The sequence below is a fragment of the Mixophyes fleayi genome, chromosome 2 (genome assembly GCF_038048845.1).
Source record: "Mixophyes fleayi isolate aMixFle1 chromosome 2, aMixFle1.hap1, whole genome shotgun sequence".
NCBI lineage: Eukaryota > Metazoa > Chordata > Amphibia > Anura > Limnodynastidae > Mixophyes > Mixophyes fleayi.
Window position 1 is genome coordinate 232,866,476 of NC_134403.1, and position 23,313 is coordinate 232,889,788.

A 23,313-nucleotide genomic window follows, 5' to 3' on the forward strand; every position below is an offset into this window, starting at 1 on the left:
CGTGCCTTCTACCATGAAGACATTGTGACCTATACTTGGCATTCATCAGTTTGTTTCCTACTCATTGTCTAACCGGACCAGTAGCAGAAGTGTTAATCCACTTAAGCTGTGTCTTCCGCTTAGCATTTCCCTCCCTCTTTCCTTTGGTATCTAACCCTCCTCTTTTATGTTTACACATTTCTGTCTGAATTTGTTCTAGTCTTCCCCTGTAAGGTCACACCCCAGAAGCCTGTATACATTATTAGAGGGAGAAAAGGCTCGCTACTTAGACACGCAGCAAAGAGGAGAAGAGAAAGCTTATTGGCCGCAAGAAGCAAAACAGAATCAGGTACGTTATATAAAATTAACTTACTCCCTTCGTTTCCACTTGTAAGATAAAAAGTTAACATTTTTTCTAGAATTCAATAAATGAACAGAACATTCTGACAATAACCCCTTTCGCTATTAGTTGTCAGCATAGGTCATCGCCACTTAATACACATCAGCAGAAACTCATCTCGAACGATTCCGTAACCTACATATTAACACCTTTTAACGTGAGCCCAGTGCCTGTAATACGCACATGTCATTGACCATTTGTATCCCAGATATGTAATGATTCAGACTGCTGAATTCCTAGCTGTCTAGGTTCCTGGCTATTCTCCTTACTCATTGACCACAAGGAATGCCTTTCTGGTGTAATCTACCTTTTATGGAGATTTTTAAAAGTTCTGAAGCCGGAGACAGAAGGGGCGTGGGCTGTGAATACGACTGCACGTTGTCCTACCTTCTAACATTTTAATGGATAAAGTGGTCTACAAAGAATTTATCATAAAATCTGAAGTTTTCCTCTGACCAGATATACAAATGCACACAATTTATAATAATAATAATATATATATTTTTTAATAATACAACGCAACAGACTTTGCAACATGAACTCTCCACCTCTTCTTTGCTTCAGAACTTCCCACTTAAAGTACTATTGCAGTTACCTGGTCTAAATTAATTTATTTTAAATAAATCTTACAATTAACCAATTAAGTCAACACTGTTAACTGTAATACTATAATTTTCATTTTTGTTTAGTGAACTGTTGTTTATAGTAAATGTAATTCTTTGATACTAAATATAGAAACATCTGTGCATAAGTATGACTGTTTGCATAAGGATCATCCTTTAAATTAATATAAATGAATGTTAACAGGACAGGGTATTTTAGGAGGGAGAAAGAGGCAGACCATAGGACTTTCAAAAATACAACATGGGCAAGAACAACTTTAAAAAAAAGTTGAAAGCTGAAAAGAGAATAATAAATCTTTTGTGAGAGTAAAGTTGGGATGGTGAAAAGCAAAGCATGTGATAACATCATTTTCATTGTTCAGCTGTGCCCTCTTTTGGAAGTATCTAACCTTGCCAACATTGCCAGAAATAATTACACATTATCACTTTGCCAGAAATAATTACACACTGGCAGAAATAATTACAATGTAGTAATGAGAACAACACTGATATTATTTTTGTATACATTGACCTAGCATTTTAATAATAATAAAACTAGTATTTTAAGATGGTGAGATAAATACCCCATTTCGAACAATGATGAAGAGCCAAATCTGTCAATATGTACATTAAAAAACATGCATTCCTATATTTCTTGTTCTTTTATCCTTTCTTTAATATTCTTACAGAAAAATGCCAAACTGGGGTGGAGGAAAGAAATGTTCGGTTTGTCAGAAAACGGTCTACTTTGCGGAGGAAGTACAGTGTGAGGGTGGAAGCTTCCACAAATCCTGCTTCTTGTGCAGTGAGTTAAACCACTCCCATATTAAATATGCTGAACTTGTTATTGTTATAACTTTAAGTTTGTCTAGATGAATTTTCTTTCACTGTGTTCTAAATGTAAGCTACTTGTGAAAACCATGAGAGAATTGATGTGATATAGAAATAACTGATATCTATGTTGTGTAGGCTCTCCACATGGACAGCAATGAAATACATTTCACAGAGTTGTGTGCATAATTCTCTCACTGTCACATTATACCACAACTGATTGTAACTTTGACTAGAACTACTTACTAGTTATGGTGTAGCTAAACATGGCCAAGGTGATAAAAGCACACATTGTTGGTGGAATAAAAAAGTCAAATTAATTGTGTTAGTTACATGGGTCAGCAGCAATAGTGGAGCTTCAAGGGGTGCAGGGAGTGCAACTAGTTTTCGAGTGTAACTATATGATTCATAATTTATTTTCTCTTATTTTGCTGGTGGAGCAGGTTAATATAGTTACACAGCTGGCAGGATATGTTTTAACGGAAAGAACCACAATGTATAATAATTCCTTTAGACCCAATGATTATTAAGATTTTACCAGTGCTTGTAAAAGCAGTGCAGCCACAAAAAGAAAACGTTAGAAGATAGGGACCAGCCCCATCTACAAATACAGGCAACTCCTTTTATTACACATGACTGATTGCCAATGATTGCCCATTTATGGAAGAAACTCTGACAAGGGGTTATTGTAGCTGTACCTAGTAGCACACCAGACAGAAATGATACATATCTAATTACATAATGAAAATTTGACTCCAAACTAATTATTTTTTATTGTACTAATATTGAGATAATATTAAATTATTGTGAATTAGATATCTACCTCCATATAACAGCACCATACTTTCATTAATGGCTATAGTGGAAAATATCTACTCCTGTAACTTGTGTGAACAATAGTTTTAAATAAAAATATTAATAATTATTTGCAGGTAAAATGTACTTAGTATGCACATTACACTATATAAGCTGAAAATTCTTACCCAATAGTAGGTTGCATGTTCTCTGTTGATCATCATTCCAATTCACGCATACACTATATATTTTCACTGAAGTTAGTTCCCATGCAAGCTACATGCTTGCACTTTGTACTATGCACCATGTATGTGAACCAATTGTAGTGCAATCATACAGCATGTGTAGTCCATGTGTGTCTGGATTTATTTAGCTGATCTGGGGATCATGTTGCCTCTTTGTTGGGTGTAGAACAGTCATTTTGGCACATTGAATGTGTCTGCTCTGTAGTTAAGTTAGGGCAATGAATATTTGATATATGTCCTACATCTGCCTCTTTTCCAAAGCTCACCTTCTATGCAATACATTCTATTGGGTAATGCCTCATTTGGGGTCCCAGAACAATGGTATACTGACACATATACATATTGTATATCCAAACCAAATAGCCGGATCTGACAGGGCACCATTATTGTGGTCAGACAACGTCCACATAGATGCAGTTATTGCCCAACCACATTAACCATTCATCACTAACAACATCTGTTAAATACTCATCAGACGCTGATTGGGATCTGCAATCTTTTTTGATTTGTCACCAGTTAGATCTAAAAAGGCCTAATGGCCATCAATATCACAGAATGTGTGGCCACCTTTTACACGGGCAACTAATTCACTTGCAGTCCACATTGATATGCATTTGCATTGCACAACTCCTTTGATAAGCAGAATCCAAAGACTGACTGCCATATTGCACATAAATTGAGTTTTTAAGCACCCATAGTGGACTACCTTGGGCTGGGTCACTAAGCTACATGCTTTTTATTTACTCTAAAATGTTTCTAATAGTTTGCTCAGTAGATTGCTTCTAGTTATACCTTAATTGCCAGTCAATAAAGCTAATTTGCATTTCAGAGACAGGGCCTTGTCCTGGACACAGATCATATCCTTAACTCTACCAACACACAATCACAACATACAGTACATCCTATACACACCCCTCTAGAATTTCCTTGCAAAATTAGAACCAAACATTTACAATATTAACTGTACAGTGTGGATGTCTGGCAGTTATTTCTGTAATGTCTGCTTAATCTAAACAACTAAAATCAATAATTATCAATTTATCTTAATTGTCTGCAAACAAACCGACAAGTTGCTCAAAAGTTGTCTCTTCAATTTCATGTACGAGAGAATTATGAATGCAAGGGTTCATGCTTTAACATCTAGTTATATATTATTATATAACCTTTACTGTTTTTTTCAAAGTTATTTATTAAATACCCATATAATTGCCATATTCAAAAATCCTATAACTCACGTTCCCAAAATAGACTTCTTATTTATTGACTTCAATATAAAATATACGTAAAACAGGTTTAAAAATAATCCACATAAACCAGATTTACAGTATCAGGATTCGACTTGTATAGACAAAGCTTATAAACGTGTTAAAGGGCGAGGAGGTACCTAACAGTTTGTTATGTTTTCATGATCATATAATAGCATATTTATGACTATTACCGTCAACAACAGTCGCAAATGTAGTTCTGGTTTAACCCACGGAACATACTTCCTATTCTGCCCTATATCCACAGGACCAATATTATATAATAAGCTTATATTTTCAAGAAAGACTGTTACCCAGATATATCAATAATGTTTTGTATTCTTAAGTAATATTCTAATTGTAACACTCATATATAATATAAAACAGTGTATTAAAGTATATTATATAGCGTCATCAATTTTGTTTACTCTATTAGCATAGATGGTATAGCACATATGTTAATGCAATACATTACATTAATTGCCTGTTTTATAAATATACAAGTTATTGTGTGTGTGTGTGCATGTGTTTCAGCTATTGTAGTAAGGGTGTGTCTGTATAAGCTTGTGTTGTGTTGTATCAGGGTGTAGTATGGATTTGCGTATGAGCTTGTGATGTGTGGGGGAGGGGAGTGTTTATGGGAAAGGGCTGTATACAAACGCCTCCATTTTGGAATTAAACAAAACAAACTTCCATCTTCCAAATAAACATCACAACACTCCAAACTTCAAATACAATTTATATCCTATACCACTCATATTCATTATACATGAGCCAAAACCCTATATAACTCACAAACTCCAGCTTATCTGACAAACTCTAATTCTCATTCTGAAAATCACATTGTCTCACGTACCCACCCACATGCATATTAGTCATAGTATATTTTATCTCTGTATACTGTATTCTTTAGGCCGCATAATTTCCATACTAAGATGGGAAGGGTTGTGTCTCAGTAATACAAACTCAACCTCTTGTCTGATAAACCATGTGCTCATAAACTCCTGTAAATATACAACTTTACCGCTAATACAAAAATTAACCACAATATTAACTATAACTCAATATTCCCAGCATTATCAGTTCAGATTCCACATTCAATCACAAACTATGCATATTACATTGAAACACATTACTTCAATTATTCTAACCAGCATAAACTACCTTCCATTCCATACATTCAACAAACTAAAATCTCAGCCATACTCTAATATAAACTGACCAAATTCTATAGCTTCAACAGTTTCCATACTTGCCACATGTTCAGCTGTATACTCCTTGTGTGGGGCAGAAGATAAAGACTTTCCAGCCATGTGTTTCATGGTATAAAACCTTCCTTTGGGGTGGAGTCATCCTTTTACAGGAAGTTGGCTCACATGATTTGATATGTAAATGCAAGATGCTTCTCAGGGCAAAACATGTGGCTTGAAAGAAATATCAAATATGACTGAAATATTATTATAATATTCTTAATAATTTCCTCTGATGTCAGTTTTCTGTCATTACTGTTAAACTGATATCAGTTCCCATCTCATCAGTGCTCCTAGTGTTTGTATGCAACTTGTATAAGTGTGTGTTAGAACAGGTGATCAATAAGGTAGGTATCGTTCAGTTTGGAATAAATTATGGCAATGAAATATTCACAGTCCAAAGTTTCATATTAGACAAGTTACTTAAGGGTGAGAAAGACAAGAGACAGACATCTGACTAAATGAGTAGTCTTGATCTTGCTCGCGTTGCCAAAAGGAAATAAAAAAACCTAACGTCATTTCGCTTGACTCAAGGAAAATAAATGCAGAATGGTACAGCAAGTTGCCTTTTCCTAGCGTTCTAAATTATCCCTCAATTAAATCTAGACCCATAAGCTAAAGATGATTGTACGTCACCAGACTCCCATCAAAGTTTGGTTCAGGTCTCACCTGTGTCCAGTTCCTGCTGTTCTTGGTTCTTAGCAGCTATTTTAGTATCCCTTATGTTCTCTGTCAAAGATATTATCTGCTGCAGCTGGGCACCCTCTTGATTCTCAGCATCTATTAGGGATTAAAAAAAATCAGTAATGTTTACACTTTTACTTTTTTCTACCCGTCTGCCATCTTCTCCATTGTGTCCGATTGTAGAGTTCTGATAATCTGCAGTTGTCCACTTACTGGTTCCTAAGAAGAGAAATCCTGTTCTTAGTAACTTGTGAAGAAATGTGAGTATACATAACACATTTATCTGTCTATCCATTCCCATTTTACTTTCTATATTAAAACATGAGTTAGCCATGTAAGTGCCCTTACTGGCCTGCAGGTTAATACAACAAAATCATTAAACTACCATTTTTTTTAAAGCTATTACTGCAGTTGTTCAATTATCACTGCTAGAAATTCAAAACCATGTTATCATTTATTCCATACTTGCCAATTTTATAAACTTGCCTCCGCGAGATCCTGGAGGGAAGGTCATGTGACAGGGATATGTGGGGGTGTGGTAACGCCATTGCATCATCACGGCCCCGTCTACTGCTATGAAATGCCAAAAATTGTGGCATTACATATTATGGGCGGGGCTTGATTATGGAAATCTGTGTCATTAAGCTCCACCGCAGTCTGGGAGGATGGCTACTCTCACGGAATTTCTAGGAGTCCTCAGTAGGCAAGTATGTTTTTTTTTTTATGGTCCACGTCTATCCCTCTGCTTCTTGTGAATAAAAACATCACCCACCAGAATTATCTTCAATTTTACAGGTATTTATAAACACAAACTATAAACATTTGTGTCCACAATCAAAAAACAGTGTTTGAATACACTAGGGCAGGGGTCCTCAAACTTTTTAAACAGGGGGCCAGTTCACTGTCCCTCAGACCATTGGAGGGCTGGACTATAGTAAAAACAAAAACTATGAACAAATTCCTATGCACACTGCATATATCTTATTTGGAAGTGAAGAAACAAAACGGGAACAAATACAATATTTAAAATGAAGTAAAGTTAAATCAACAAATTTACCAGTATTTCAATGGGAACTATGGGCCTGCTTTTGGCTAATGAGATGGTCAATGTCTGGTTCCATATTTGTCACTGCTGGTCGTAACAAGTGATGCAAGTGTGTATCCGTTAGTCTTGATCTGTTTGGAAATTTCAAATGTTTCATTCTAGAAAAAGTCTGTTCACAGACATAAGTGCTGCCAAAGATGGTTGCCATTTTGAGTGCATGGTTCCTGAGATGAGGATATGTCTCAGAGGGGAGAGATGCATAGAAATTATGAAGGCTGCTTGACTTGAATGCATCTTTCAGAGAGTCACAATTCTGCAGTTCAGCCAGTTCCATTTGGTAAATTGTATCCACATTTTCAATGTCAATAGAAAATGGGTTACGGAAAAGCTGTATGTCCTGTTCATGGAGATGAAGCTCTTTAAATCTAAATTGGAACTCCTTTTGCAATTTTTCCAGTGAATCCACACATGTTTTGTTTGGGAATGCAATCAATGTTTTTTCTGCTAACAGATTTTGAGTTGTGGGGAGATGGCAGAAGTTTTCCTCCTTCACTTGTTTGATGAGGAGGCCTAATTTCACTTCAAATGCTTTGACATGTGATTGCTTATCACAGATGAGCTTCCCCTTTCCTTGAAGTTGCATATTGAAATTGTTGAGTAGCTCTGTTACATCTGTCAGAAAGGCAAGGTGCCATTTCCATTCTGCATCATTGAGCTCTGGTACTTCTTTGTTTTTTGAAAGCAGAAAAGTTGTAATCTGTGGAAGTAAGTCATAGAAACCTTTCAAAACTCTCCCTCGACTCAGCCAACAGACTTCTGTGTGATACAGAACATCTTCATAGTCAACATTTAGCTCAGACAGAAATTCCTGAAATTGTCTGTGGTTTAGTGCATTAACTCTAATGAAGTTAACACAAGATACCACAATTTTCATAGCAGAGTCCCACTTCAATGATTTACTACACAGCGCTTGTTGGTGGATGAGGCAGTGTATGGCTATTGGATGAGAATGGTTATGTTTGTCCATCTCTTGGTTAATGCGAGCAATTACTCCTTTCTTAGGCCCCACCATGCTAGGAGCACCATCAGTTGTCACGCTGGCTAGTTTAGCCCAGTCCAGCTCCAAACCATTCATAGTTTGGCAAACCTTTTCATAGATATCCTCTCCTGTAGTTGTTCCTTTGATGCTTTGCAGTGCAGCAAGCTCTTCTGTGACTTCGAAATAATCATTCGTCCAACGAATAAAAATTAGAAGTTGTGCAGAATCACGAACATCATTGCTTTCGTCGAGCGCCAAGGAAAAATATGAAAGTTTTTTTGTGGAGTTTTGCAAATGCTGATGCAAATTGTCTCCCATTTCTTCAATCCTCTGTGTAATTGTAGGTCCTGAAAGACTCACTGTACTAAATAAATCGGCCTTCTCTGGACACATCTCTTTGGCAACAGAAAGAAGGCATTCTTTAACAAATTCTCCCTCCACGAATGGTCTGCCAGTGCGTGCTATTAGCTTGGCAACTTGAAAACTTGCTCGCAGTGATGAAATATTTAGCTGCTTCTGCTTCACAAAAGTATTTTGCTGAGTTGTCAATGTATTTTTCAGTTTTAATATTTTATCTTTTCTCACTTCTCCAATCAAACAGTCATATTTATCTTTATGTTGAGTTTCATAGTGTCGACGCAAATTATATTCTTTGAACACAGACCCTATATTCTGGCATATCAGACATACAGCTCTTTCCTTGTACTGCATGAAAAAGTAATCATAAGTCCACTGTTCTTTGAATATCCTACACTCCGGGTCAATTTTTCTTTTTCTTGACATCATTGTTTCCCAGGGATTTCAAATTGCTATTTGTAAAATACCTATATATATATATATATATATATATATATATATATATATATATATATATATATATATATATATATATATATATATATATATATATATATATATATTATATACAGCACTACAAAAACAATATACCAGCAATAACTTTGCCCACACAGAGGCATACAGACTGCAATGCCCATCATTGCAGTCTGATTGGTGAAACTCCGCTTTTACCTCAGGCTCACACTGAGGTAATAATGCTCCCAACTTCCTCCAAGCTGCCTCTGCGCTGTGATTCCTCTGTTTTCCGCACTCTCTCTCCCGCTCTTCGCACTCCCGCTTCCGACCTTCACTGCTCACAAGTCACCGCTCAGGCGGCCCTCCCAAATGCCCTGGCTTCCTCTGAATCCTGGGAGATGAGTTGTAGACAACAATTCTCATGATCCAGCGCTTCAGCCGGCCAGCCAATCGCGGGCGGCCGCCGCCCCCTCTCCCTCTTCTACCAATGACCGTCCTTCTCATGTAAAAAAAATGACCGACAGGCAGCGGCGTCATAAACACACGGCGGGCCATATATATGTCAGCGCTCCGCATGTGGCCCGCGGGCTGTAGTTTGAGGACCCCTGCACTAGGGTTTCTCTATGACTCCAAATAGCCATGTTACTTTGTGTAATTACGTGATTTACTACTTAGTCCTTATATAACAACAGTTCTGATAGCATTTGTCAGATCATGTGTCACCTTACACAAGAGGGAATTTCAAAGTCCCATTTCTGAGTGGCATATAACATTGTGTATTAGAATTCACCTTTTAAGCCTTAGTAAATAAACTCATTAATATTATACTGGAGTTTCATTAATTCTAATGCTACATGGAGCCAAACACCTCCAAAATTATGGCATGAAATGACTAAATTAATATCATATCTTGCTTGTTTCCAGATTACTCTAAGTCTGATCATGGGACAGCAATACATACAATAACTATGACTATGCAGTGGGTCGTTTGCTAATATTATTAGTTACAGTCTCCATAATACAATTATATATTACCTGTATATACTATGTTTTTTTAAATGAGTATGATTTTGAAGACCACCTCTCTATTATCCCATATATTCTTTATATAGTTTTAAAACAATTGCATATATTCCTCAGTCATTGCAATCTTAAGGGCTAATCAAATTATTTGTTGACATAACAGCAGGACATCTCTTTGTGTATATTCAATTAATTCCAATGACAAAACCCAGATTCATATTTTGCTGCTTATTACATTGTTTCTCTATATTTATAATGTTAACTATATTGCTGTCTAAAATCCTGTATTTTGCAGCCGTGTATTCTACACATACATACCTTAGACATGTCAACGTCTACATCATATTGAATGATATAAATGTTCATATTTACCTGCGCTACAGGACGCATCGCTAACCTGCGATCTAGTCCTCTTATTTACACCCAGCTTATCAATACATAATTATAAGCTCTCTACCTGTCACGGGCACTAGGAGTTCTGCCTAGGATTCACCAGTTGACTATGCTTACCAGAGAGGCGGAGTTTGCACAGCGGTCCTCTGGCAGCAGGGTGAATAGTGGAACGTATATAAAAGCAGATGGAGAGAGGATGCCAATGGAATTGATGATAGTCAATGACTTGCAGCTGTACTGGTAGATGAGTCAGCGACTTGCAGCTATATTGGTAGATGAGTCAGCGACTTGCATCTATAGTGGAAAGGCAGGTTTGAACCACGGAGACCATGGTGGACGTGAGCAGGTGAAAGAAGGTAACGGGAGAGTCCGTGGTCTGCGGATAGCAAGTTGTACCACTGCTGTGATGGGAAGACTTGTCCAGGTGCAGTTAGGTAGCGGGGAAGTCAGTGGTCTGCGTATAGCAAGTTGTACCACTGCTGTGACAAGAAGACTTGTCCAGGTGCAGGTAGGTAGTGGGGAAGTCAGTGGTCTGCGTATAGCAAGTTGTACCACTGCTAGTAAGTGATTAGTTGTTCAGGTGCGGATGAGTGGAGGCATGAAAAGAGTCAATAACTATATGAAGATAATGAGAGCACAGAGGAACTTGTTCCAAACAGATATGCAGCGTAACAACTAATAGTCTATAGTGGATATGGATATCGCTGCTGAGTAGAGAAGCTTGTCCTAAGTGGATATGCAAGGTAATAACTGATAGTCAATAACAAGTAAGCATACCGCTGATGAGTAGAGAAGCTTGTCCAACGAGGATATGCAGGCACAGCAGGAAAGCTGAACGGCTGTAGCGGGTATGGGAACCGCAGGTGAGCAGAGCAGGTTATCCAGCAGACAGCTGAGGACACGAGCAGAATACAGGAGTCTGTAGCGGGTATGAGAACCGCTGATGAGCAGAGCAGGTAATCCAGAAGCCAGCTGAGGACACGTTCAGGATACAGGAATCAGTAGCGGGTATGGGAACCACCGATGCGTAGAGCAGGTAATCAGCAGGAAGCTGAAGACACTAGCAGGACACAGGAGACACCTTCAGAGACTCACAGGGAATGAGACTCAAGATCAGGCAACGATATAATGAGCACATGTGCCTTAAATAGGGAGAGGTGCCTGATCCACCAATTAGATTAAAAGCAAAGGTCATAAGTTCTTGGATGCTGCGCATGCGCAGACCATCAAGATGGCGGACGGCCGCGGCTCAGGACAGGCGCCGGCAGGAAGGCTAGAGAACCACGCACCAGCGCAGAGGCACTCACGGTCCGGTGAGTGACACTACCGGTGATTACTATAAATTTTAGCAGTCAGATATGTTAAACATACCACCCTTTGCGAGTATCTTAAAATATTTAAGAAATAAAATTCATATCCTCCTGTTACATTTTTAATGACTGTGTTAACGCATTGTGTGAATATCCCCCCTGTCTACTCAGTGGATTTGTTGTTTCTCAATCGTTTAACGATTGGTAAATTCGTCTCTCAGATCTGGTTTGACCCAGCCAGAATAGCTAATAATGGCTTTACCGGAGAACCATTACACTTGATCCACTCATAATTTGTGTTTCTTCAGGAGTTACAGGTTTGGAGTGCCTCAGTGGATTCCATATTATGATCAATATACAAGTGAAGCACAAGTTGAGTTATTCATTTAATATGAAATATTGTATCATCCCAAAGTAACTTATTTTGTCACTGTTTACAAGCAAAATCCTATTGGGCAAATGTGAATTCCATGTGATACACTAATACGTAATTTAAATCTTGTCAAAGGGCTCGCTACCCTCATGATGGTGTTTTATACTAGTTTGTGGAGTTGTTTGAGTTACTGGCTCTAGTATATTATAGCCATTCCTTTATAGTTGTTAGCAGGGAATCGTAGATCTCCACGCAAAATTCCTATATCTCATTTGCAGCTCAGCATTAATGTTAGATTCATGTGTGTGATTTTATAGATGTATTTTATAGATGTATTAAATTATATATTTTTACTTATTTGAAGACTTTCTTTATTTTGTAAATATCAGGGTTTAGACAACTAAGTGCTGTACTTTTTTAATATTTACATTGTTGTTATGTGGGTAATTCACATTTTCCCTATATATATTTTCCCTTAATACATTTATCCTTTCTATATAGCCTAAGTGTGCCAACTGGGAGTGTGTGTTTGCTTGTTTTCTGTAGGTAGGCGCTTACCTTCCCTAGAGGCCCTGGCGATGCACCAGTTTCTGGTGCATGCTGGGGACAGGACTAACTACCCAGGTGCTCCAGATTGCTATCATGAGAAGCGGATCTGCTGCAACAGTCTGAATTTGGCTCCAACTCCCAAGACTTTTGTCAGTTTGTGCAGTCACCACATCAAAAAGCATCCCTGCATCTGGGATAGACACCAAGTGCGCAATACTCGGCAATGAATGAAGCCTGAGTCAAAACCTAAACAGTCAAAGGGCACCCGCTCTAGGTGAGCTCCTAAGTTAGGGGTGCTGTTTTATATGTGCATTTGAATGTTTTTCAGGTGCTCAATAATCTACTAAAAGCTGAAAGCGCCATTTGCACACAATGCAATTAGCAGTACAAGAGATAAATCATCTTTCTTAGCACTATAATTAAGTAAGGGTTAAACAGAGCATGATGATAACAGAAATAGGAAGGGACTTAATTTGAAAAAAATGTAATTTTTCTTATGCATGTTTACAAATCTAGCATATACCCCAGACCCGGCGGCATTGCTTTTTTTAATGTCGGCATTGTGATTGGCGACATTGTCAATGTCGTCAATCAAACTGATGACGTTGTAAACCTGTCTGCACAATATAAGTGTTGGCATTTACCCTGCTGACATTTTCATGTCGGTAACCTCCGTCGCAATTATGTACCCTGCCCAATTGTTTGTGTTATAAGTTTAAGCAGACTGTGTTTTGTCTATTCTTAGAAGATCAGATCACATTATAAGACCACTTTATGAAGAAATTCAGGTAATTCCAAAGAGTTTACATACTTTTTCTTGCCGCTATATATGCAAACAGCCCATGGGTGCTCAAAGACTTGGGTGCTTAAAGTCTACAGTGTTCTCCCCAGCACCTATTTTCCGGGTGCTCCTCCTGGCTCTTGTTACTTCCCACCTGGCACTTGAAGCCCAACAGAGTCCTATTATAATGGAATAAACCATTCTCCTATTACAATGTACACTATGCGCGCACTACAGCAGTGTGTATGTTGGATCACAGGTCTGACCAGTCCTGGCAGGTATGGGCAAAAACCTCCAACATTTTTCATTATTATTGCAAATTATTACAACTGCCCCCACCCGACTGCTTTGTAATGCCAGCGAGCTGGGAAAATTTTCTGGGGAGAACACTGGTCTACTCGTCACAAGGAATATTGTCAAGATCAACCCTCAGTACACCAGTAGTGAGAGGAATTGCACAGCAGGCAGAGAGATGGGCTCACTCCATCACTGATACATGCTCAAACTAGTATGAGCACAAGAGCAAGTCTAGCTTTAATTGATGCTGAAATGCATAGCCACTTGGCCAGAAATAGTGATCAGAGTTGCTGCATTCCAGTATGGTTTACAAGCATGAAGATCGCACCACTGCCTGTAAGTAAGAAAGGGGATAATAAATTACAGGCAAGAGCTCAGGCAACGGGAATAGAATTGGCAGAACAATAATTAGTGAGCTTTTTGCAATTTATCTTGTTCCTGCAGGTTAAGTGAGTGCAAGCTTATATCCCAGAGTTTGTTTGCAAGGGTCTAGTGTTGTAGAGACTAAACACGTTTATTGGTACAAGACATTTTTATATAAAGTCTCTGAATACCAGCTTCAACAACTAAGCAGTTTTTCTCCCATCCATAAACTTTCACAATGCCTATTTTTTTTTTTTTATATCACTACTGCAGTTCATCACCGTTATTTCTTCAGTTCTTGGGTCCTGACCTAACACTTCACTTCAACTGCCTGCTATTTGGGGCTGACAATGTCTCCAAGATTTTATTTTATTTTAACCATGAAGTTAGTTACTCTGATAATGGAATTGAGGAAGCAAATTTTCCCATCACAACAGATTCTGTTCCTGGGTGTCCAGATATACACTATATGCCATTGTCACAACTAAAGTGTTCTAGGATCCAGTCCCTACCTAGCATGTCAGCCGCAGGCTCAGAAGCAAGTCTCAAAAAAAAAAAAGGTCTGATATTGGTGGGGATGTTCTCATCCACAATAGGAATAATCCTGTGGACAAAATGACATACCCAATATCTCCAGCTAGAGCTCATAAGGAAATGGAACTAAAGGAACCTGCCTATTGCCCTGTCAGGAACCACCAGACAGTCGACCAAGCAGTGGCTAAGGCCATGTAATAGCAATTACATCTGCTTGCAGAGTAGGAGAGGTACAAACACCATGGTGCAAGGAACTTTTTCTCAGTATCTACTTGGATAAAGTGGTATTCTGAGCCAAAACCGAATTCCTGCTGAAGGTGGTTTTTAGATTCCACATTAACCAAGAAGTGGCACTGTCGTCTTTTTGGCCCACTTCCAAAAATGAAAGTGACAGAAAACTACATATACCAGATCTACTAATAGCAGATTTTATATATTATGTCTACAACTGGGAATTTGGAAGACAGACTTGCTCTTGTTCTTATGACTGGGCCCAGTAGAGGGTACACTCCCTCTAAGCAAACTATTGGCTTCTCTGATTGTGTTGAAAATATATAGTCCTACATGAGTAACAGTTGTAAGGCCTCAGAGATCCTTAGAGTTCACTCAACTCAAGCATCTTGGGCAAGCAAGGCTCAGGTTTCGGTGGTGCAGCTCTGCAATGCTACTGGATATTCTATTCATACTTTTAAATTATTATCTGGATATCTGATCCACTTTTGATGCTCCATTTGAAAGAGATGATCTTAATGCAGCTTCCAAATAATGAGAGAGAGAGAGATATATTTTCTTTTTTCATATTGCAGCTTTCAGCCAACAAAAAGTGCTCTGGTGATGACTCCCACAAATTGCCAGGGCACAGACTTGTGCAGTATGAATGGGGTCAACCCGGGAAATTCCCGGGTCCAAGGTGCAGTATGAATGGTGTTTCTGAGCTGGGATGCTCCGAGCCCCTGCAAAAACCGGCTTCAAAAACCCGGGATATTGCAGGGGCAGCAGTATGAAAGTGGTATAAATCTTTAGTTTGCAACATATCTGGCAGAGTTTTGTTTATTATTGGGCCCTCCCTATAAGCTTCCCATAGTTATTGCTGCTATGTAGTCTGAAGATAAAAAGGACGGATCATTTACCATTAATTCCTTTTCCTTAAGAGACTCATACTTGCCTACTTTTGGCACCTCCTCTCCCAAAGGGCAAGTGCGGTAGGTGTGGCATCACAAAGGTGAGGCATTATGAAGCAAAACATGTAATCAAGGGTCCCTCTGGCCTCTGTAAAAGAAGTAGAGGCGGAATCGGGGAGAGTGGTCTACTCTCCTGGGAGGACTCCCTGAAATCTGGTAGTCTCCTGGACAGGTAGGTTCTGTATAATCTGTCTTGAATCAGAATGCAGTTAGTCTAGTTTCCTCTTCTATACATTACATAATTGTAGCCACCTTGTGTATTATTGAGAATATTTTTACTTTGACATGTGTTTTATTGCTTGTGCACAGGTGGGAGAATCTTTAATTTGCACACTCTGACCTAGTATAAAACTGCACTATTGCATTCCATAGTAGGGTTTAGTACGAGTTTAAGTTAGATTCACTAGGACACTGGTGCCAGATAGGGTTATTGACATCTGTTTTCCTACTACTATCTTGGGTTTCATTTGGCTTTATCTGTTCAATGCTTTTAATCCTTTTTTTTTCTCCCCATCAGTGGTATGTAAGAAGAATCTTGATAGTACCACAGTTGCCATTCATGGGGATGAAATCTATTGCAAGTCATGCTATGGCAAAAAATATGGGCCTAAAGGATATGGATTTGGACAGGGAGCAGGTACTCTAAGTATGGACCGGGGAGAAAGCTTGGGCATCCGACCTGAAGAGTAAGTTACAAGATGTCTGTGATTTTATTGTTTTTTTTTATACATTTAATGTATTAAATTACTTTTCCAAACAAAATGGTCTGACAGTTTGGAAAGAATATATGACTGGCAGTGTGGGGTCATTTTTAAATGAGGAAAAATAGAGGTGGTGTTTGTTTGTTTTATGATTTTGAGTCTACAAGATGCATACACTGGTGTACCCCCTATACCCTAATTTATTTATTGATGCTCATATGATTTGCATGACACTTTGCATGGCATAGTTCATGATTGGAGTACCTATGTGTATGTGTATAATAAAGTACTTCACTATATAAAGTATGCTTTATGGTGCTACTTTAATGAAAGGCATGGCTGAAACTCAATTACCACCACCTCAAAGATGGTCTAAAAGTCAGATTGTTTTGCTTACACAACAAGATTCTGCAGACAGCCACTAAAATAGGAATGCCTCCCAAAATGTGCAGTCTCCATCTCTTAAAATATCTTGTCCTAGCAGACAAAATTTTGTACATGCACCTCATGCAAAGTCCATATCTTTGTCATGTTGTTTTTTTTTGTTTTTTTTGTTTTTTAAGGAATGCTCATAAAAAGGGGAAAATATATTTATTCCATTATGGTACAAAATGACTACCATATGTTGAGAAAATTATGTGAAATATGCTTGGGGAAATGGCTAAATAAATAAATTAATAATAATAATAATAAAAAGGGTAGATCTCCTAAGGTAGAGATTTGGCGTGCATTCGCGGCATGAAAAGTTACATTGTCCTTGTCAATTTTTTTTTCTGTTCCCTCTCCAACTCCAGGTCCTCAAGACACCAGCCTACAAACAACCCAAATCCCTCCAAGGTTGCTCAGAAAGTGGGAGGCGCTGATGTCTGTCCTCGTTGCCTTAAGTCTGTGTATGCTGCTGAAAAAGTGATCGGTGGAGGAAATGTGAGTACAACTTATGAGGAATGAACCAGTGGCGGAACTACCATTGTTGCGGCAGGTGCTGTGCACCAGGGCCCATGGAGATAATGGGGCCTGCTGCATTGCAGATGCAAAGGGTTGGGGGCCTTTGTGTTATGATCTGCCTTGTTTCTTTGTGTGCATTTTTGTTATGATCTGCCCTGTTTCTTTGTGTGCATTTTACCCTGTGTTATGATTTGCCTTGTTACCCTGTGTGCACATATCTGTGATTCTCCAGAGGAGCTGCTGTCCTGCCATTCCTCTATCAGGGGTTAACTAGCACTGCTAATTAATTATCCTCACCTGTCTGTGGCCTATATATGCCTGCTTATTCCTGAATCCTTTGCTGGTCATTGATGTTCCTAGCCTGCTCATGTGTTTCTCTGTTCCTGATTTACCTGCATGTTTCTGACTACTGCTGCAAACTGGTTTCCGTTAAGTCATCTGCTGCATTTCTTTATTATTTACTGCTTGTTTGCCAAGATCTGGAAATCCATTGTTCCATTCAGCCTGAACTGTTACTGTTTATTTTTGCCTTACCTGGACTATACTTTTCTGCAATAAACAGTTTAAAACGTTTATATCACGTGTCTGGCTCCATGGCTGTAATTAAGGAAGTGGTTGTGAACAGAACCCTAACAGAATGACCAGCCAAAAAGAAAGCCTTGGAGTCATGTGGAAAAACCCTGCTTCAGATTTCCCCTGGAACTCTCATTGGAATTGATTTCATTTGTTTTCTCCCTGCAAACATGTCTGCTCTACAAATGGCTGAACAGCCTCTGCTTCAGTGTCTACAAACTGACATAATTCTGTTACGCTCTCAGCTGGCTCAATTTTCTGCTCTATTTTTCGACCCACTCAGGAGACTATCAGAATCTGTTTCTCTGAAATCCAATACTGTTGATTTGCTTCCGCCAACTCTGTCTGCTGCTGAAACTGTGCTGCCAGCACCTCTTAATAGTACTATGACAAATTTGCGTTTAAGTAACAATTACAGTGTGACAAATACCCAGTTCACGGGTGGTCCACGCCCCCACCTGACTGAAGCGGAGCGACGGCGCAGAATAACCAACAAACTATGTCTCTACTGTGCAAGTAATATACACTTCTTACAAGCCTGTCCTCTCCGCAGGCCACGACAGCCTACCAAACCATCTTTTGTTGTTACTTCTCCGCATTCTGGATTTGTTTACATTTCACCTGTTCTACTCCCTGGGATGAGACCCAATCTGCCAACCCCCAGTTACCAGTCCCGAGGCGCCAGCTCCAGCCGCCTGTCCCGAGGCGCCAGCTCCAGCCGCCTGTCCCGAGGCGCCAGCTCCAGCCGCCTGTCCCGAGGCGCCAGCTCCAGCCTCCTGTCCCGAGGCGCCAGCTCCAGCCTCCTGTCCCGAGGCGCCAGCTCTAGCCTCCTGTCCCGAGGCGCCAGCTCTAGCCTCCTGTCCCGAGGCGCCAGCTCTAGCCTCCTGTCCCGAGGCGCCAGCTCTAGCCTCCTGTCCCGAGGCGCCAGCTCTAGCCTCCTGTCCCGAGGCGCCAGCTCTAGCCTCCTGTCCCGAGGCGCCAGCTCTAGCCTCCTGTCCCGAGGCGCCAGCTCTAGCCTCCTGTCCCGAGGCGCCAGCTCTAGCCTCCTGTCCCGAGGCGCCAGCCTCTGTCTCCTGTCCCGAGGCGCCAGCCTCTGCCTCCAGCTTTGAGCCTGCTGCCACTGTGTCCAGTCCCGAGTCTCCTGCTGCAGCCGTTGCACCCGAGTCTCCTGCCACTGTGCTACCCGGTTCAGAGTCTTCAGCCGCTGCCTCCAGTGCCGAGTCACAAGCTGCTGTCGTTGTTCCTGAGCTACAGTCTGCTCCAGAGGGGCGCTGCCCTTACAGTCTGCTCCAGAGGGGGCCCAGTCCCATGCGGCTCAGCCCGAGTTGCCAGTCCCATGCGGCTCAGCCCGAGTTGCCAGTCCCACTTGGTGCTGTCTGCTCTGCGGCTCCTCACAATGCTGTACAGTCCGAGTGGTGTGCTCAGTCTGGGCTATCCGTCAGATGTGCCCAGCTTACCGTCCCAGTCGGGGACTCATGCTCTGCTGTCCCAGTGCGGGATTCTCCAGAGACTGCTGCTCAAGTTGAGGACTCCCCAGAGTTTCCTAGTGAGCCAGAATGCCCAGATGCCTCTTCCAAGTCATCAGATCCTCCTCCAGTCTTCTTTGATGGGGACATTAAACAGTTTTTGTCGGTTCTTCAGCTGTCCACGAAACCGTTTCAAGACTCTCCAAATTACTTTGCCAACCAATTTAACCAAGTGGGTTCTATAATTATGAGTTTTAGAGGGGAGCCACAGACCTGGGCCTTCTCCCTTCTAAATTCCGATAACCCCATTATCCATAATACCATGGACTTTATTAACGCTGTGTGCAAGAAGTACTCCATCAACAGTTGATTTTCCTGGTCATAGTCCTTCCGTTTCCATTCCAGCCTGTGTTTCCGCTCCTCTGCTTATTCACAAGTCATCGATGTCCGTTGCTTCCATTGGTCAGCCTATATCTTCAAAAAATAAAAAGAACAATCACAAACAACAAACCTTGGTTACCGGCTTCATGGGCATTTCACCATCTTCTCATAAAATTAACAGTCCTGTTCCGACTCTAGGCTGGGACTCAGACTCTGAAAGCGAATTTTTGGAGGATACTAGAGTGTTAGTGGACGAAATTGCCAATTCTTCTGCTTCTGAAGAATTGGGTCTTCTCTGTACTCCATTAGAGAAGAGCCCAATTGTGACTCCAGGGAGATCTTATAAAAAGAAAAAGAGGAGAAAAACCTGAAAGGAGCATGTATGGAGCGTCTGGAATCCGCTCCTTAAAGGGGGGCTATGTTATGATCTGCCTTGTTTCTTTGTGTGCATTTTTGTTATGATCTGCCCTGTTTCTTTGTGTGCATTTTACCCTGTGTTATGATTTGCCTTGTTACCCTATGTGCACATATCTGTGATTCTCCAGAGGAGCTGCTGTCCGACCATTCCTCTATCAGGGGTTAACTAGCACTGCTAATTAATTATCCTCACCTGTCTGTGGCCTATATATGCCTGCTTATTCCTGAATCCTTTGCTGGTCATTGATGTTCCTAGCCTGCTCATGTGTTTCTCTGTTCCTGATTTACCTGCATGTTTCTGACTACTGCTGCAAACTGGTTTCAGTTAAGTCATCTGCTGCATTTCTTTATTATTTACTGCTTGTTTGCCAAGATCTGGAAATCCATTGTTCCGTTCAGCCTGAACTGTTACTGTTTATTTTTGCCTTACCTGGACTATACTTTTCTGCAATAAACAGTTTAAAACGTTTATATCACGTGTCTGGCTCCATGGCTGTAATTAAGGAAGTGGTTGTGAACAGAACCCTAACACTTTGTTCCCTCTTCCCCGCCTCCCTTCACCGGGGCTCACAGCTCGTTAGTTTCGCCTCTGGGATAAACATTGGTGTAAAGGCTGCAGTTCTCTAAAAGTCATTGATTTTATGCGACAACATAATATTAATCATATTTACTTATAGAGCTGAACCCCTCCACACAAAATGAAGTCACATCTGACTGTTTGATATTGCAGATTGATATTTATAAACCCTCCTGTGCTACGCTCTAGTTTGCATTGGATCTGGTAATAAAAATTGTGGAGACCTACTAAATCTCTTTAATAACTTGTGAAAAAAGTGAAAAGGTTAAACAAAAGATAAAAATACATCTGTACTGTCCCTATGACCTGGAATAAAAGTACATATATTTATTATCCCAAACATAACATTTGGAAGCAATTCCCTACCAGGAGTCTAGTGATAGAGATGTAAATTACCTCATTCTTAAAAAAAAAAACAAAAACATTATGCTGTGTGCTTCTGAGTTTAGACAGGCAATTGAAGACCGTAGTCATATTTAAATATATGGCACAATACCAGTACCAACATAATGCCTTTTAAAAGACAAAATATTTTTGTGTTCAGTTACCTTTAATATGCCACTGATATTCTGAGTACTCAAACCATTTTTTTTTTTGTATTTGAAATACATCTGGCTTAAGACATCAGCTTTTATGAAGCACCATTTTTGTGAATTCTAACAGAAAATCAACAATGTCACTAACCTATTACGTGAGCTCTGCTATACAGTAATGTAGTGGCTGTTTGGTATTATTATATTTCAGACACTAAACTATTTTGTAGGGGAAAATTGTAGGATCATTTTTATTTGTACAGTAAAGAAGGAATTCATTGAATTTATCAGCAATACTTTTACAATGCACTGTATCCATCTTGCAGTCATGGCATAAGGCCTGCTTCCGTTGTGCCAAATGTGGGAAAGGTTTGGAATCCACAACACTGGCAGATAAAGATGGAGAGATATATTGCAAAGGTACGTAACAGTTATGTTTTTTTATTACTGCTATACTGTGCTTTCAGAAACACACTTTATACACAAACACTTAGTTATCCATCACCCTTGCACACAGAAGTACTTAAGATCAATGTCATATTTACTAGAGGAAAATATATTAACTGAAAACTAAAATAGTACTGTTGCTACAAATTCTGTGATGTTTCTTCTTGCTAGCGTCTTTCATATGGCAACAGGTGTGACTCTGGGTCTGATTTAAGGTCAGATAGTCCCAGCTGTAAAATAACACTTTGCTGTTTCTTGGTTTTCTATAGTAAAAAGCTGTTATACTGGGTTGGGCATTGATAGAACCAGAGAAAAGTGACATGCTTTGTTGGCTAACTAAATACATTTAAACTGCAAGATTTCACGGCCTCTACATCAGGTATGGTATATAAATGCCAGACATTTAAGTTTTAAATATATTTAAGTAGACAATAAAGAGTATTGCTTGTTCAGTAGTAAAAAGACAGATAACTTGAAAAGTAGGTAGCGCTTGGAGATTTCCTTTTAATAATGAATGGTATGGGTTACTGATGTCCCTCAGATGTCAATTCGTTTTGGAGCAGCATTTTCTTCTTCTACACTGCCTGTGAAGATTACTTTGGTTGGATGTGGTGCACTGTCATATTTGTAAATGTTACTTCTCAATTTTTTGAAATTCCTTTCCATGTACACGGAGTTCTAGGTAAAATGTTGTACTGCTTTTTATCATTTATATTTGTTTACCAAATCTTTCATTAATCTTGTTAAATTCTGTCATCTTTTTATCCCTAGGATGCTACGCTAAGAACTTCGGGCCAAAAGGCTTTGGTTTTGGTCAGGGTGCTGGAGCTCTAGCCCACACAGAGTGACCATTCTCTAATGCGTTGTCTGGCATTCATTTCATCCTCAATGATCAGTGTCAGGCACTGCTGCTCTCCAGTGCTAACAGTTACATACTGCAGCTTTGATTTTGTCTATGTATTTTAAGCACAGGCATGTGTATGTGTGTGTTATATATATATATATATATATATATATATATATATATATATATATATATATATATATATATATATATATATATATATATATAATTACTCTTAAAAAAAACGAAATAGACATACATATAAATGTTTAAGTAGCTCTTGTTACTGCCTTGTAAACACTAAAGACTGAATGTTACTTTAATGTATGCAGCTAGAATATTGCGTTCATAGACCCTTTTCTGTGGTTGTTACTCCTAACAGTCTCATTGCTGAATTGTTATGAGAAGGCAATTGTAAAGCATGGCTGTGTGATTGCTTTTTTTTCACTATGTATTAGTGGTTCTCACCTAAATATAATAAAGATATATTTATATCACCATGTGCCTATGTATTTAATTTCGGGAGATGAAATCTCTTTGTAAATCAACTCCCTAGCCACAGCACACATGAACATGTTTTGTCACAAAAGCTTAGATAAATTCACACACTGTTCCTTAATACTCCAAAATTGTTAAGTTTTTATTTCTTCCCAGAAAAAGCTTTCATAAAGTGAACACTTTTAGTCTCTGCTTAGCAA

At 39.5% G+C, this 23,313-nt stretch overlaps 1 protein-coding gene across 1 annotated transcript; it reads left to right on the forward strand.

Annotated features, from left to right (window-relative positions):
* Positions 1 to 166: 166 nt before the first annotated feature.
* CSRP1 (cysteine and glycine rich protein 1) lies at positions 167 to 23,113 on the forward strand. Its single transcript, XM_075195622.1, has 6 exons — positions 167 to 328; positions 1,671 to 1,786; positions 16,249 to 16,417; positions 17,227 to 17,356; positions 21,651 to 21,744; positions 22,543 to 23,113. Exons 2-6 carry the CDS (start codon positions 1,675 to 1,677, stop codon positions 22,617 to 22,619), a joined length of 582 nt encoding a protein of 193 aa, XP_075051723.1. The 5' UTR covers positions 167 to 328; positions 1,671 to 1,674; the 3' UTR covers positions 22,620 to 23,113.
* Positions 23,114 to 23,313: the final 200 nt, after the last annotated feature.

Excerpts from the sequence above, each read along its gene's own strand:
- CSRP1 (XM_075195622.1), top strand. The coding sequence starts at position 1,675 with ATGCCAAACTGGGGTGGAGGAAAGAAATGTTCGGTTTGTCAGAAAACG. Across the intron at positions 17,357-21,650 it reads AAGTGATCGGTGGAGGAAAT|TCATGGCATAAGGCCTGCTT; the intron begins GTGAGTACAACT and ends TCCATCTTGCAG. Across the intron at positions 21,745-22,542 it reads TGGAGAGATATATTGCAAAG|GATGCTACGCTAAGAACTTC; the intron begins GTACGTAACAGT and ends TTTTATCCCTAG.